At 43.9% G+C, this 16,246-nt stretch overlaps 1 protein-coding gene across 1 annotated transcript in view; it reads left to right on the forward strand.

Moving 5' to 3' along the window:
* The window catches only part of cfap43 (cilia and flagella associated protein 43), a 313,462-nt gene that overhangs the window by 137,002 nt on the left and 160,214 nt on the right, over window positions 1-16,246 (forward strand). Inside the window, exons 12-13 of the mRNA XM_072479757.1 lie at window positions 4,396-4,499; window positions 12,041-12,193. Coding sequence (XP_072335858.1) covers window positions 4,396-4,499; window positions 12,041-12,193 — 257 coding nt within the window. The remainder of the gene's footprint in view (window positions 1-4,395; window positions 4,500-12,040; window positions 12,194-16,246) is intronic.

Raw genomic sequence — 16,246 nt, forward strand, 5'->3', positions numbered from 1 at the left:
ATGATAACACTCCTATCTAATTACAATTAATATGACATGGTGACACTCCTATCTAATTACAATTAATCTGTAATGATAACACTCCTATCTAATTCCAATTAATCTGTAATGATACACCCCTATCTAATTACAATTAATCTGTAATGATAACACTCCTATCTAATTCCAATTAATCTGTAATGATACACCCCTATCTAATTACAATTAATCTGTAATGATAACACTCCTATCTAATTATAATTAGTCTGTAATGATAACACCCCTATCTAATTACAATTAATCTGTAATGATACACCCCTATCTAATTACAATTAATCTGTAATGATACACCCCTATCTAATTACAATTAATCTGTAATGATAACACTCCTATCTACTTCCAATTAATCTGTAATGATAACACTCCTAACTAATTACAATTAATCTGTAATGAAACACCCCTATCTAATTACAATTAATCTGTAATGATAACACTCCTATCTAATTCCAATTAATCTGTAATGATACACCCCTATCTAATTACAATTAATCTGTAATGATACACCCATATCTAATTACAATTAATCTATAATGATAACACCCCTATCTAATTACAATTAATCTGTAATGATAACGCCCCTATCTAATTACAATTAATCTGTAATGATAACACTACTATCTAATTCCAATTAATCTGTAATGATACACCCCTATCTAATTACAATTAATCTATAGTGATAACACTCCTATCTAATTACAACTAATCTGTAATGATAACACTCCTATCTAATTATAATTCATCTGTAATGATAACACCCCTATCTAATTACAATTAATCTGTAATGATACACCCCTATCTATTTATAATTAATCTGTAACGGTAACACTCCTATCTAATTACAATTAATTTATAACGATAACACCCCTATCTAATTACAATTAATATGTAATGATAACACCCCCATCTAATTACAATTAATCTGTAATGATAACACTCCTTTCTAATTACAATTAATATGTATTGACTGCACCCCTATCTAATTACAATTAATCTGTAATGATACACCCCTATCTAATTACAATTAATCTGTAATGATAACACTCCTATCTAATTATAATTAATCTGTAATGATAACACCCCTATCTAATTACAATTAATCTGTAATGATACACCCCTATCTAATTACAATTAATCTGTAATGATAACACTCCTATCTAATTACAATTAATATGTAATGACTGCACCCCTATCTAATTACAATTAATCTGTAATGATAACGCCACTCTCTAATTACAATTAATCTGTAATGATAACACTCCTATCTAATTACAATTAATCTGTAATGATACAGCCCTATCTAATTACAGTTAATCTATAATGATAACACCCCTATCTAATTACAATTAATCTGTAATGATAACGCCCCGATCTAATTACAATTAATCTGTAATGATAACACTACTATCTAATTCCAATTAATCTGTAATGATACACCCCTATCTAATTACAATTAATCTATAATGATAACACTCCTATCTAATTACAACTAATCTGTAATGATAACACTCCTATCTAATTATAATTCATCTGTAATGATAACACCCCTATCTAATTACAATTAATCTGTAATGATACACCCCTATCTATTTACAATTGATCTGTAACGGTAACACTCCTATCTAATTACAATTAATCTGTAATGATAACACCCCTATCTAATTCCAATTAATCTGTAACGGTAACACTCCTATCTAATTACAATTAATTTATAACGATAACACCCCTATCTAATTACAATTAATATGTAATGACAACACCCCTATCTAATTACAATTAATCTGTAATGATAACACTCCTTTCTAATTACAATTAATATGTATTGATACACCCCTATCTAATTACAATTAATCTGTAATGATAACACTCCTATCTAATTATAATTAATCTGTAATGATAACACCCCTATCTAATTACAATTAATCTGTAATGATACACCCCTATCTAATTACAATTAATCTGTAATGATAGACCCCTATCTAATTACAATTAATCTGTAATGATAACACTCCTATCTACTTCCAATTAATCTGTAATGATAACACTCCTAACTAATTACAATTAATCTGTAATGAAACACCCCTATCTAATTACAATTAATCTGTAATGATAACACTCCTATCTAATTCCAATTAATCTGTAATGATACACCCCTATTTAATTACAATTAATCTGTAATGATACACCCATATCTAATTACAATTAATCTGTAATGATAACACTCCTATCTAATTCCAATTAATCTGTAATGATAACACTCCTATCTAATTACAATTAATCTGTAATGATAACACTCCTATGTAAGTACAATTAATCTGTAATGATACAGCCCTATCTAATTACAGTTAATCTATAATGATAACACCCCTATCTAATTACAATTAATCTGTAATGATAACGCCCCTATCTAATTACAATTAATCTGTAATGATAACACTACTATCTAATTCGAATTAATCTGTAATGATACACCCCTATCTAATTACAATTAATCTATAGTGATAACACTCCTATCTAATTACAACTAATCTGTAATGATAATACTCCTATCTAATTATAATTCATCTGTAATGATAACACCCCTATCTAATTACAATTAATCTGTAATGATACACCCCTATCTATTTATAATTAATCTGTAACGGTAACACTCCTATCTAATTACAATTAATCTGTAATGATAACACCCCTATCTAATTCCAATTAATCTGTATTGGTAACACTCCTATCTAATTACAATTAATTTATAACGATAACACCCCTATCTAATTACAATTAATATGTAATGATAACACCCCTATCTAATTACAATTAATCTGTAATGATAACACTCCTTTCTAATTACAATTAATATGTATTGACTGCACCCCTATCTAATTACAATTAATCTGTAATGATACACCCCTATCTAATTACAATTAATCTATAGTGATAACACTCCTATCTAATTACAACTAATCTGTAATGATAATACTCCTATCTAATTATAATTCATCTGTAATGATAACACCCCTATCTAATTACAATTAATCTGTAATGATACACCCCTATCTATTTATAATTAATCTGTAACGGTAACACTCCTATCTAATTACAATTAATCTGTAATGATAACACCCCTATCTAATTCCAATTAATCTGTATTGGTAACACTCCTATCTAATTACAATTAATTTATAACGATAACACCCCTATCTAATTACAATTAATATGTAATGATAACACCCCTATCTAATTACAATTAATCTGTAATGATAACACTCCTATCTAATTACAATTAATCTGTAATGATACACCCCTATCTAATTACAATTAATCTATAGTGATAACACTCCTATCTAATTACAACTAATCTGTAATGATAACACTCCTATCTAATTATAATTAATCTGTAATGATACACCCCTATCTAATTACAATTAATCTGTAATGATACACCCCTATCTAATTACAATTAATCTGTAATGATAACACTCCTATCTACTTCCAATTAATCTGTAATGATAACACTCCTAACTAATTACAATTAATCTGTAATGAAACACCCCCATCTAATTACAATTAATCTGTAATGATAACACTCCTATCTAATTCCAATTAATCTGTAATGATATACCCCTATCTAATTACAATTAATCTGTAATGATAACACTCCTATCTAATTATAATTAATCTGTAATGATACACCCCTATCTAATTACAATTAATCTGTAATGATACACCCCTATCTAATTACAATTAATCTGTAATGATAACACTCCTATCTACTTCCAATTAATCTGTAATGATAACACTCCTAACTAATTACAATTAATCTGTAATGAAACACCCCCATCTAATTACAATTAATCTGTAATGATAACACTCCTATCTAATTCCAATTAATCTGTAAATATAACACTCCTATCTAATTCCAATTAATCTGTAATGATACACCCCTATCTAATTACAATTAATCTGTAATGATACACCCATATCTAATTACAATTAATCTGTAATGATAACACTCCTATCTAATTACAATTAATCTGTAATGATAACACTCCTATCTAATTACAATTAATCTGTAATGATAACACCCCTATCTAATTACAATTAATCTGTAATGATAGCACTCCTATCTAATTACAATTAATCTGTAATGATACACCCATATCTAATTACAATTAATCTGTAATGATAACACTCCTATCTAATTACAATTAATCTGTAATGATACACCCCTATCTAATTACAATTAATCTGTAATGATAGCACTCCTATCTAATTACAATTAATCTGTAACGATAACACCCCTATCTAATTACAATGTCATGTGCAGTTTCCAATGTTCTGTTGATGTTATTTGTGATCTGTTAGATGTGACCACGCAGGACAGTACCTTGTTGCTGGATGCTCTGATGGACATCTATTCATTGTGAGTTGCCGACCCTCCAAGCAGTTTAAAGTCATTGGATACACAGGTAACCATTAAACAACTTTATCCTTTGCTCAACTCAGGCTCTGAAATGATCCAAAACACGACAGGTACAGCACGGGGTTAGATACAGAGTAAAGCTCCCTCTACCCTGCCTCCATCAAACACTCCCAGGACAGGTACAGCACGGGGTTAGATACAGAGTAAAGCTCCCTCTACCCTGCTTCCATCAAACACTCCCAGGACAGGTACAGCACAGGGTTAGATACAGAGTAAAGCTCCCTCTACCCTGCCTCCATCAAACATTCCCAGGACAGGTACAGCTCGGGGTTAGATATAGAGTAAAGCTCCCTCTACACTGTCCCCATCAAACACTCCCAGGACAGGTACAGCACGGGGTTAGATACAGAGTAAAGCTCCCTCTACCCTGTCTCCATCAAACACTCCCAGGACAGGTACAGCACGGGGTTAGATACAGAGTAAAGCTCCCTCTACCCTGTCTCCATCAAACACTCCCAGGACAGGTACAGCACGGGGTTAGATACAGAGTAAAGCTCCCTCTACCCTGTCTCCATCAAACACTCCCAGGACAGGTACAGCACGGGGTTAGATACAGAGTAAAGCTCCCTCTACACTGTCCCCATCAAACACTCCCAGAACAGGTACAGCACGGGGTTAGATACAGAGTAAACCTCCCTCTACACTGTCCCCATCAACCACTCCAGGGATAGTTACAGCACGGGGTTAGATATAGAGTAAAGCTCCCTGTACACTGTCCCCATCAAACACTCCCAGGACAGGTACCGCACGGGGTTAGATACAGAGTAAAGCTCCCTCTACACTGTCTCCATCAAACACTCCCAGGACAGGTACAGCACGGGGTTAGATACAGAGTAAAACTCCCTCTACACTGTCCCCATCAAACACTCCCAGGACAGGTACAGCACGGGGTTAGATACAGAGTAAAGCTCCCTCTACACTGTCCCCATCAAACACTCCCAGGACAGGTACAGCACGGGGTTAGATACAGAGTAAAGCTCCCTCTACACTGTCCCCATCAAACACTCCCAGGACAGGTACAGCACGGGGTTAGATACAGAGTAAAGCTCTCTCTACACTGTCCCCATCAAACACTCCCAGGACAGGTACAGCACAGGGTTAGATACAGAGTAAAGCTCCCTCTACACTGTCCCCATCAAACACTGCCAGGACAGGTACAGCACGGGGTTAGATACAGAGTAAAGCTCCCTCTACACTATCCCCATCAAACACTCCCAGGACAGGTATGAGGTGTTGGGTGCTCTAAGGTACAGATGAACCAACACGGTTGCGATTGGTACAACGCAGTTTTATTCCAACTTGTTATTTACAGATCTGTCTTGGTACTCAGCACGTGTTGACAGTGTGAGTCAGGTCCTGTCCTTGTCCTTGTCTCTAGATGGACTGTCCACCAGGTGTCGTGTTTCTTCTCTTATACTGTGTTTGCTCTTGTCTGTGATTGGCTGTCGTGTTATGTGTGCTAATTGGTCTGTTGGTCTATCATGATGTGTGTGTTTGAATATCATGACATCCTCCCTTTTTTACAAGATTATGTGCCTACGTGGTTATAAATATGAATGTGTCCTGAGTGCAGCTAAAGGTGTGTGTGCGTGATAGTTACAGCTTGTACATATGGCGTAACTATATACATGGGGCGATGTCAGGTGTGACATGCTAACGAGGTTGTACCATAACAAAAGGGTTGACTGCCTCAAGGGTGGGTCGAGAACCACCGGCTGAGGTGCGGCCTGGCCACGGGCGGCGACAGAAGGGGCATGGTCTGTGGCAGCTCCACGAAGTCACTATCAGGAACCCTTGGAGGACACGGCGTCTGTGTGTGGTTCCGTTGCGAGCGTGGAAGTAGGCGAAGGACTCGCCGATTGCGCCTACGCATGGATCCATCCGTCATGCGTACCAGGAATGAGCGCGGAGCCACACGTCGGAGAACTTCGGCAGGTGCTGACCAGCCACCGTTTGGTAGATGAATGCGGATATTGTCTCCAGGGGCCAGGGGGGAAAGATCAGTTGCCCTTGCGTCGTACGATCTCTTCTGGCGATCACGCTGCAGTTGCATCTTATGCAGTACCGGAGCATGGTCTGTTGTTGGTGCCAGTATGGAAGGCACAGTGGTTCTGAGGGTGCGACCCATCAGTAGCTGTGCTGGCGAGAGACCCGTGGCTAGCGGGGCCGAGCGATAGGCCAGCAGGGCGAGGTGAAAGTCCGATCCAGCAGCAGCAGCCTTGCAGAGGAGCCGCTTGGCAATGTGAACGCCCTTCTCCGCCTTTCCATTGGACTGGGGATGCAGAGGGCTGGACGTCACGTGTGTGAAGCCATACGAGGCGGCAAAGGACGACCATTCATGGCTGGCAAAACAAGGCCCATTGTCCGACATGACAGTCATCGGAATGCCGTGGCGAGCAAAGGTGTCTTTGCAGGCCCTGATGACAGCAGACGACGTCAGATCGTTTAGGGGTATGACTTCTGAGTAATTGGAAAAGTCGTCCACTATGATAACATAGTCCATGCCAAGCGCGTGAAACAGGTCGACACCCACCTTCGCCCAGGGGGATGTCACCAGCTCATGGGGCAGAAGCGTCTCAGGAGGTTGCGCCGGCTGAAACCTTTGGCAGGTTGTGCAGTTGAGCACCATGTTGGCAATATCGTCACTGATGCCCGGCCAGTATACCGCCTCTCGGGCCCTCCGTCTGCACTTCTCGACCCCCAAGTGGCCTTCGTGTATTTGATTGAGAACCAGCTGCTGCATACTGTGCGGAATGACGATCCTGTCTAGCTTCAGAAGGATCCCATCAATGATGGCTAGGTCGTCTCGTACATTGTAGAACTGCGGGCACTGCCCTTTGAGCCATCCTCCCGTCATGTGGCGCATCACTCGCTGTAAAAGACGGTCGGCCGCTGTCTCTCGGCGGATACGGGCCAGACTGGAGTCGTCAGCCGGCAGATTTGTCGCTGTCAAGGCCACCTGTGCCTCGACCTGACATACGAACCCCTCCGCATCTGGTGGCGTGCTCACTGCTCGGGATAGGGCGTCCGCCACGATGAGGTCCTTCCCTGGAGTGTAGACCAGTTGGAAGTCATACCTCCTGAGTTTAAGTAGGATGCGCTGGAGGCGAGGGGTCATCTCGTTCAGGTCCTTGTTTATTATGCTGACCAGGGGGCGATGGTCAGTTTCAACCGTGAATCGTGGAAGACCATATACATAATTGTGGAACTTGTCCAAACCAGTTAGCAAGCCCAGGCATTATTTTTCGATTTGCGCGTAGCGCTGCTCTGTGGGGGCCATAGCCCGTGATGCATAGGCAACGGGGGCCCATGATGACGTGTCATCCCTCTGCAGGAGCACTGCTCCAATGCCGGATTGGCTGGCATCAGTTGAGATTTTGGTGGGACGAGACGTGTCGAAGAACGCCAACACTGGTGCCGTGGTCAGTTTGTGTTTGAGCTTCTCCCATTCCAGCTGGTGTGTATGTTGCCACTGGAACTCTGTAGATTTCTTTACGAGATGGCGCAGAGCCGTTGTGTGGGAAGCAAGGTTGGGAATGAATTTCCCGAGGAAGTTGACCATGCCCAGGAATCGTAGGACAGTCTTCTTGTCGGCCGGCCGCGGCATGGCTGTGATGGCGCTCACCTTGTCTGCATCCAGACGGACCCCTGACCGGGAGATATGGCCCCCCAGGAACTTCAATTCGGTCTGGCCAAAGGCACACTTGGCTCGGTTGAGACGCAGGCCGTTTTCCCGTATGCGGGCAAAAACGCGTTGGAGACGATGTATGTGCTCCTGCGGTGTGGTGGACCAGATGATGACATCGTCCACATATACGCGCACCCCTTCGATGCCTTCCATCATCTGCTCCATGATTCTGTGGAAGACCTCGGATGCCGAGATGATGCCAAATGGCATCCGGTTGTAGCAGAACCTGCCGAAAGGGGTGTTGAAGGTACATAGCTTTCGGCTGGACGGGTCCAGTTGGATCTGCCAAAACCCTTTGGAAGCATCCAGTTTCGTGAATATCTTCGCTTGGGCCATTTCACTGGTGATCTCCTCCCGTTTTGGTATGGGATAATGTTCCCGCATAATGTTATTATTGAGGTCTTTGGGGTCTATACAGATACGGAGCTCGCCAGAGGGCTTCTTGACACACACCATGGAGCTGACCCATGGCGTGGGCTCCGTGACCCTGGATAGGACCCCTTGGTCTTGGAGATCCTGCAGCTGTAGCTTGAGGCGGTCTTTAAATGGCGCAGGAACCCTGCGAGGTGCGTGAACGACCGGGATGGCGTCCTGTTTGAGGCGAATTTGGTCTGTGTATGGCAGTGTTCCCATGCCTTCGAATGCCTCCTGGTTGTGGGCGAGGAGCAATTGGAGCTGTGCGTTGAACTCAGCATCCGGGAAGTCAGACGTGCCGTCTGGAGAGAGAGAGAGGATTCGTTGCACAAGGTGGAGAGCCTTACATGCCTGTGCGCCCAGCAAGGAGTCCTTCGATGAGCCAACTATCTCGAACGAGAGTGTGGCCGTGTGTGTTTTGTGTGTCACCTGGAGCTGGCAGGATCCCATGGCCGGGATAACGTTCCCGTTGTAGTCGACCATCTTGCACCGGGATGGCTGGATTGGTGGTCTGACCTTCATGGCAGAGAATGCTGACCATGCTATGAGGTTGGCAGATGCACCAGCGTCCAGGCGGAAAGTGATCGGCAATTGGTTGACCGCCAGGGTGGCACTCCATTCGTCGGCCGGATTGATGGTGTTGACCCGGTTCACATCAATGACCGAAACCCGGAAGGCATCTTGGTCATCTGTGTCATCGGGCTGGATGTCCTGATGTGGAGGCTGGATGGTTCGCACGTGTCTGCGAGGTTGTCGGAGATGTGGAGGATCCATCGGTTGAACCACTCGACAGTAGGCAGCGTAGTGGCCCATCTTGCCACAGCGTAGGCATTGTCGGGTTTTTGCAGGACATTGCCGTTTTAAATGTGCAGCTCCACAGTTGCCGCACGTCATGACGTCACGGCGTTCGTTACGCCACTGCGCATGCGCAGTTCGGTCTTGCATCGGGCGCGCCTGCGCAGTGCGTCCCTCGATGTTGCCGTTGGTTTTGGCGCACACAAGCACGGGAGACCGCGAAAAGCGCGGGAAACGGCCGCCCTCGTCCGGGCCGCGGGCCGGGAGAAACTCGATTGCCTGGATGTGTTCGGCCTCGTGGGCGGCCTGGCTTGCCTATTCGATCGCATGGGACCCCCTCCGTGCCGACTCGGTCGCCTGAAATTGGGCAAAGCGGCTGGTCGCATTTTCATGGAGGACACAGGCTTCCACCGCAGATGTTAAGGTCAGGCCTTGAATTTTTAGAAGCTGCTGGTGTAGGCCACTGGAGGCAACGCCAAAAACAATCTGGTCCCGGATCATGGACTCTGAGGTGTTGCCGTAACCGCAGGACTGCGCGAGTATGCGGAGGTGCGTCAGAAAGGGTTGAAAGAGCTCATCCTTACCTTGCAGGCGGTGCTGAAAGATATACCTTTCAAAACTTTCATTTACCTCAACGTTGAAGTGCTGGTCGAGCTTGAGGAGGACCGTGTCATACTTGGATTGGTTCTCGCCTTCCGCGAACACCAGTGAGTTGTGTACATCGATGGTGTGCTGACCTGCGGTGGTGAGGAGCATGGCAATCTTTGTCTCGTCCGAGGCACCCTGTTTTTCGTTGGCTCGCATGTACAGTTCAAATCGCTGCTTGAAGAGCTTCCAATTGGTGCCAAGGTTCCCAGCGACTTGCAACGGCTGCGGTTTGTTGGTGATGTCCATGGCTCAGGATGGCAGCTTTGCCGGCAGGTATCGATCCACTCACTGGTACCATGTGGTGTTGGGTGCTCTGAGGTACAGACGAACCAACACGGTTGCGATTGGTACAACAGTTTTATTCCAACTAGTTATTTACACATCTGTCTTGGTACTCAGCACGTGGTGACTGTGTGAGTGTCTTGTTAATCAGGTCCTGTCCTTGTCCTTGTCTCTAGATGGACTGTCCACCAGGTGTCGTGTTTCTTCTCTTATACTGTGTCTGCTCTTGTCTGTGATTGGCTGTCGTGTTATGTGTGCTAATTGGTCTGTTGGTCTATCATGATGTGTGTGTTTGAATATCATGACAAGGTACAGCACGGGGTTAGATACAGAGTAAAGCTCCCTCTACACTGCCCCCATCAAACACTCCCAGGACATGGTACAGCACGGGGTTAGATACAGAGTAAAGCTCCCTCTACACTGTCCCCATCAAACACTCCCAGGACAGGTACAGCACGGGGTTAGATACAGAGTAAAGCTCCCTCTACACTGTCCCCATCAAACACTCCCAGGACAGGTACAGCACGGGGTTAGATACAGAGTAAAACTCCCTCTCCACTGTCCCCATCAAACACTCCCAGGACAGGTACAGCACGGTGTTAGACACAGAGTAAAGTTCCCTCTCCACTGTCCCCATCAAACATTCCCAGGACTGGTACAGCACGGGGTTAGATACAGAGTAAAGCTCCCTCAACACTGTCCCCATCAAACACTCCCAGGACAGGTACAGCACGGGGTTAGATACAGAGTAAAGCTCCCTCTCCACTGTCCCCATCAAACACTCCCAGGACAGGTACAGCACGGTGTTAGATTCAGAGTAAAGCTCCCTGTACATTGTCCCCATCAAACGCTCCCAGGACAGGTATAGCACGGGGTTAGATTCAGAGTAAAGCTCCCTCTACATTGTCCCCATCAAACACTCCCAGGACAGGTACAGCACGGGGTTAGATACAGAGTAAAGCTCTCTCTACACTGTCCCCATCAAACACTCCCAGGACAGGTACAGCACGGGGTTACATACAGAGTAAAGCTCCCTCTACACTGTCCCCATCAAACACTCCCAGGACAGGTACAGCGTGGGGTTAGATACAGAGTAAAGCTCCCTCTACACTGTCCCCATCAAACACTCCCAGGACAGGTACAGCACGGGGTTAGATACAGAGTAAAGCTCCCTCTACACTGTCCCCATCAAACACTCCCAGGACAGGTACAGCACGGGGTTAGATACAGAGTAAAGCTCTCTCTACACTGTCCCCATCAAACTCTCCCAGGACTGGTACAGCACGGGGTTAGATACAGAGTAAAGCTCCCTCTACACTGTCCCCATCAAACACTCCCAGGACAGGTACAGCACGGGGTTAGATACAGAGTAAAGCTCCCTCTATACTGTCCCCATCAAACACTCCCAGGACAGGTACAGCACGGGGTTAGATACAGAGTAAAGCTCCCTCTACACTGTCCCCATCAAACACTCCCAGGACAGGTACAGCACGGGGTTAGATACAGAGTAAAGCTCTCTCTACACTGTCCCCATCAAACTCTCCCAGGACTGGTACAGCACGGGGTTAGATACAGAGTAAAACCTGCACCATTGTGTTCCTGTTGATTTTTCTTCCTTACTATGATATGGTTTCCTGGAACACTAATGGAGCATCGTGTCTCTGACTTCTACCTGTTTTCCTTGTTTTCTTGCCCAACAGAGGTAAAGGGTGAGACTCTGGATTGTTTTCTCGCATATCACATGTCAAAGAAGGTTGTGAATTGCCTGACGCTGACATGTCAAGTTGGAGACGAGAAATCTGAAGGAGGCACCCAGCTTGTGAAGTTTGATCTTGTTGGAGATCTCACATCAGGTAGGACGGATCCCAAGGCTTCCGACTCACCTGGGAATTAGCCAAAAATATCCTTCTGCAGTTATCCATTTGTTTTCTTCTGTCCTGAACTGGCTTCTAATCAGTGGGGATTGCTACCGTTATTGCCGCCACACTCAGAGAGTGTACAAGAGCATTGCATTCAGCATCCTACAAACATGTGAATTAGTAAATGGAGTTGGCCACTTGTCCCCTCGAATCTCCACTGCAATTCAATAAGATCCTGGCTGATTTAACTTTAATCTCAACTCCATAATCTCACTCCACTCCACCCCCCCCCCCCCCCAATGATAATTTGTCATTCTGTCACTTATTAAGAATCTATCGACCTCTCTAAAGTCTCAACTTCGCTGCCTTTTGAGGAAGAGAATTCCAAAGACTCACAACCCTCTGAGGGAGAAAAATGTCATCTCTGTCTCAACTAATTAGCTGTTGACTTTCACACAGTGATCCCTGCTTCTAGATTCTCCGACAAGCGGGAACACCCTCTCCACATCCAACCTGTCAACACCTGTCAGGATCCTAAGTCACCTCTTGCTCTTCTAAACACCAGCAGATACGAACCTCACCTGTCCAATATTTCCACATGAGACTACCCTCCCATTCCAGAGTTTATTCTTGAAACCTGAATTCAGTATGCCAAGTGTAGTCTCGTCAGTGCTCTCTGTAGTTGAAGCATAACCTCCCTACTTTTGTATTCAGTTCCCCTTGCTATTGTGTGAGAGCACCTTTAAGAAATGGGTGTTTATAAATGGGTATGTATATAAATATCTGTAGTGAGAGTACCTTTAAGAAATGGGTGTTTATTACTGCAGTGATGTCAGAGAGTGGGTGGAGCTGGGCTGTCTGTCAGCTTTTTACTTTCGCTTTAGGCTTTTTGCTGCAGGTTGGGTTTGGTTTCATTTTAGTTTTGGAGAAGCTGAAATCACATCAGGATGTGTGTGAATCTCTGCAAGCTTATGAATGTTCATTTGGGGTTTTGAAGCGGTAACTGCTCTCAATAGTGAATTTAAACCTGATCTTTGTGTTAAAAGGGTCTTTTGTCTTCTGAATATTGTTTGGGACGTTATTAAGCATTGCTTAGTGTTGTATTCTTTGTGGGTGGTATTTGAATTGATGGTTGCTAAGATGTTCACTGTATGTTTTAAAAAGGTTGACTTGAGTTCATAGAATAAACATTGTTTTGCTTTAAAAATTACTTTTCCATTTCTGCTGTACCACACCTGTAGAGTAGGCCGTGTGCTCCCCATACCACAATCTAGTAAAAGTTGTGGGTCAGGTGAACTCCATGATAGACTTTGGGGTTCTCTAAACCCTGGCCCATAACACTATAAACAATAACATTCTATTGGCTGTAAGATGTAGGGTTTCTCAAGGTATAAAACTCTTCTAATTAAAACAAACGCTAAGGTCCAAATTTCTAACACTAGGATCCTCAGTTGTGTTTGAGCTCCAAGATACGATTGACTAGTATTTGTGAATTAAGTAGATTTATTAAGTAAAATGTAAATATAATTAACAAAAAACAGTGAAGACAGACTGGATTCTGTATCCACAAGGACCCAGGATTCCTTGAATGCTGACAGCACAGACAAAGTTGGCTTTTCTCTGTCTCTGAATTAATGATGAACTGTGTCTCAGAGAGGTTTACTGTTGAAGCAACGGTAAAACTGAGTCAAGTGCACTAATTCTCCAACATTTATCCCCACAACTCGCGATCCAGCACTTCCTTTCTTTTGGAAATGGCCAAATTCAATCCCCCTATTGGCCACAGGACACAAATGATCTCATGTCGCCTTCCTTTGTAACGCCTGCTTCATGGGTTGTACACTGAGAATCAGTTCCATCAGTTACTTCCTTGGAGCCCAGAAGAATACATTCCACGACAAACAAATGGCATCTTTCCTCTTGATACCAAACTGATAAAGTCACATTCTCCTGTCAACATGTTTTAACCCAAGCCCCACACTAAAGCTATTAAAATCAACAGTTAAGGCCACTTCCGAACAGGCGCCGGAATGTGGCGACTAGGGGCTTTTCACAGTAACTTCATACTTGTGACAATAAAAGGTTATTAGAATTATTATTATAATTTCAAAGAATAAAGGTTTCCTACTGGTGTAGATCGATTCAAGCAATGCATAGTTTGGAGCTTTGGCATCAAACAAGTTTGTTTCTTCCTGTTCCCCCAATTACCTTGACTGCTAATTGCCTAACAGAAATTCAACCTATTCATTTTAAAAGTGGCAATCTCCAAAGTTCATAAACACTCGTCTACCCGAAACAAAACCCCTAGAAACAGCAAACAAAAACAGAAAATACTGGACAATCTCAGCATGCCTGACAGTGTCTATGGAGAGAGAAGGGAGCGAACCTTTCAAATCTGGATGACTCAAAGCTTTGACAAAGAGTCAAGATACCAGACAAATCTTTAAAATCCCTCACTTCAACTCCTAGCTGCTCGAGGAATTGTCAACAGTTTGTTCCCAAATCCACATTACTGCCGAAACATTATTCACTGAACAAGTTCACATTGTGTTCCTATTTCCGTTAGCATCTTCCCATGAAGATGTATACAAACCACTTGGTGAATAACCCTTCCTTGCCAAGTCATTAAAAGAATAAATTCACAAGTTAATAACTTCATCAAAGAAAATGCTGCAAATACTCAGCAGGTCAGGTAACATCTGTGAGAAATGTTTCATCAGAATCGATTGTTAACCCCAGGGTCAACGAGCAGTATTTAAGTTTGAATGGGAGGGTGTGAATGTTGAGCTGGGGGAAAGTGTAATTATCACAGTTATTCGGCACTGTTATAACCTGCCTACTTACCATTGGCTGGGGACTAATGACTATCCCACAATCCTGTGGGAGTATGAACTTCCCCAATGAGGGGGGCGGAGAAACCACTAGTAAACTCCTAGTATAAATAAGCTGGCCAGTTCAGGAACCAGGAGGAAGGAGAAGGTAGCAAGGGAAGTTACTGCAACTGTTATGTATATACGTTATAGTAAATAAATGTTATTATTTTGTATCCTTAAAACTCGTGCTGGATTCTTCGTGGCCCTCACAAAACTGGCGACGAAGGTTAAAGTGAATATCTGTCTACACTGCTGAAGCCACCTCCCTGGATTTTTGTTGGATACAGGTTGGAAATTGTTTTCTATTATACCATGCCTCTGTACGGACGTTTGGATGTTTTTGATGCTGCGCTGGAAAGCTGGAACCAGTACACGCAACGGATGCGTTACTATTTCCGGGCAAACAATATCACCGAAAACGAGCGCCAGGTGGTCATATTGCTCACCGCCTGCGGCCCGCATACGTTTGGGGTGATTAGGAGCCTTACGTACCCAGCTGCGCCGGACACCAAAACGTTTGATGAACTTGTGAATATAGTGGGGTAACACTTTAACCCAACCCCGTCTACGATAGTCCAGCGTTACCGGTTTAATACCGCTGAGAGGACCCCTGGAGAATCCCTTGCAGATTTTCTATCCAGGCTACGCAGGATTGCGGAGTACTGTGACTATGGTGAGACCTTGTCAGAAATGTTACGCGACCGTTTGGTTTGCGGTATTAACAATGCAGCCACCCAGAGAAAGTTGTTAGCGGAGCCAACATTGACTTTTCAACAGGCCATTCAAATAGTATTGTCCTGAGAGAGCGCAGAACGAGGAGTGCAGGAGCTACAGGGAATGGAAGTGCATGCCTTGGGGCGCAACCCTTTCCGTCCAGAAACGTCCCCCGCACTCCTGCGGTACCTTGGGCAAGGCAACGTCCGGACCGACGCCAGTGGCCATCGGACATTCCTCCCCGAAGGGAGCCTTCTCCAGAGCCAATGGATGAGGAGCCATGTCCGTGTCAGACTTGTAGGCGCCGACCCCGTCGCGGACGGCGGTCCTGGGGTCGTTAGTCGCCGTCGTTCCGACCGAAACTGGGACCAGCCCAGGGGCCGTAACTGGGGCCAGCCCAGAGGCCGTACCTTCCATGTGGATGAACCTGCGGCGACTACTCCTCAGGACGTGGAGACGG

This window comes from Scyliorhinus torazame, chromosome 16 (genome assembly GCF_047496885.1).
Source record: "Scyliorhinus torazame isolate Kashiwa2021f chromosome 16, sScyTor2.1, whole genome shotgun sequence".
NCBI classification, from domain to species: Eukaryota; Metazoa; Chordata; class Chondrichthyes; order Carcharhiniformes; family Scyliorhinidae; genus Scyliorhinus; species Scyliorhinus torazame.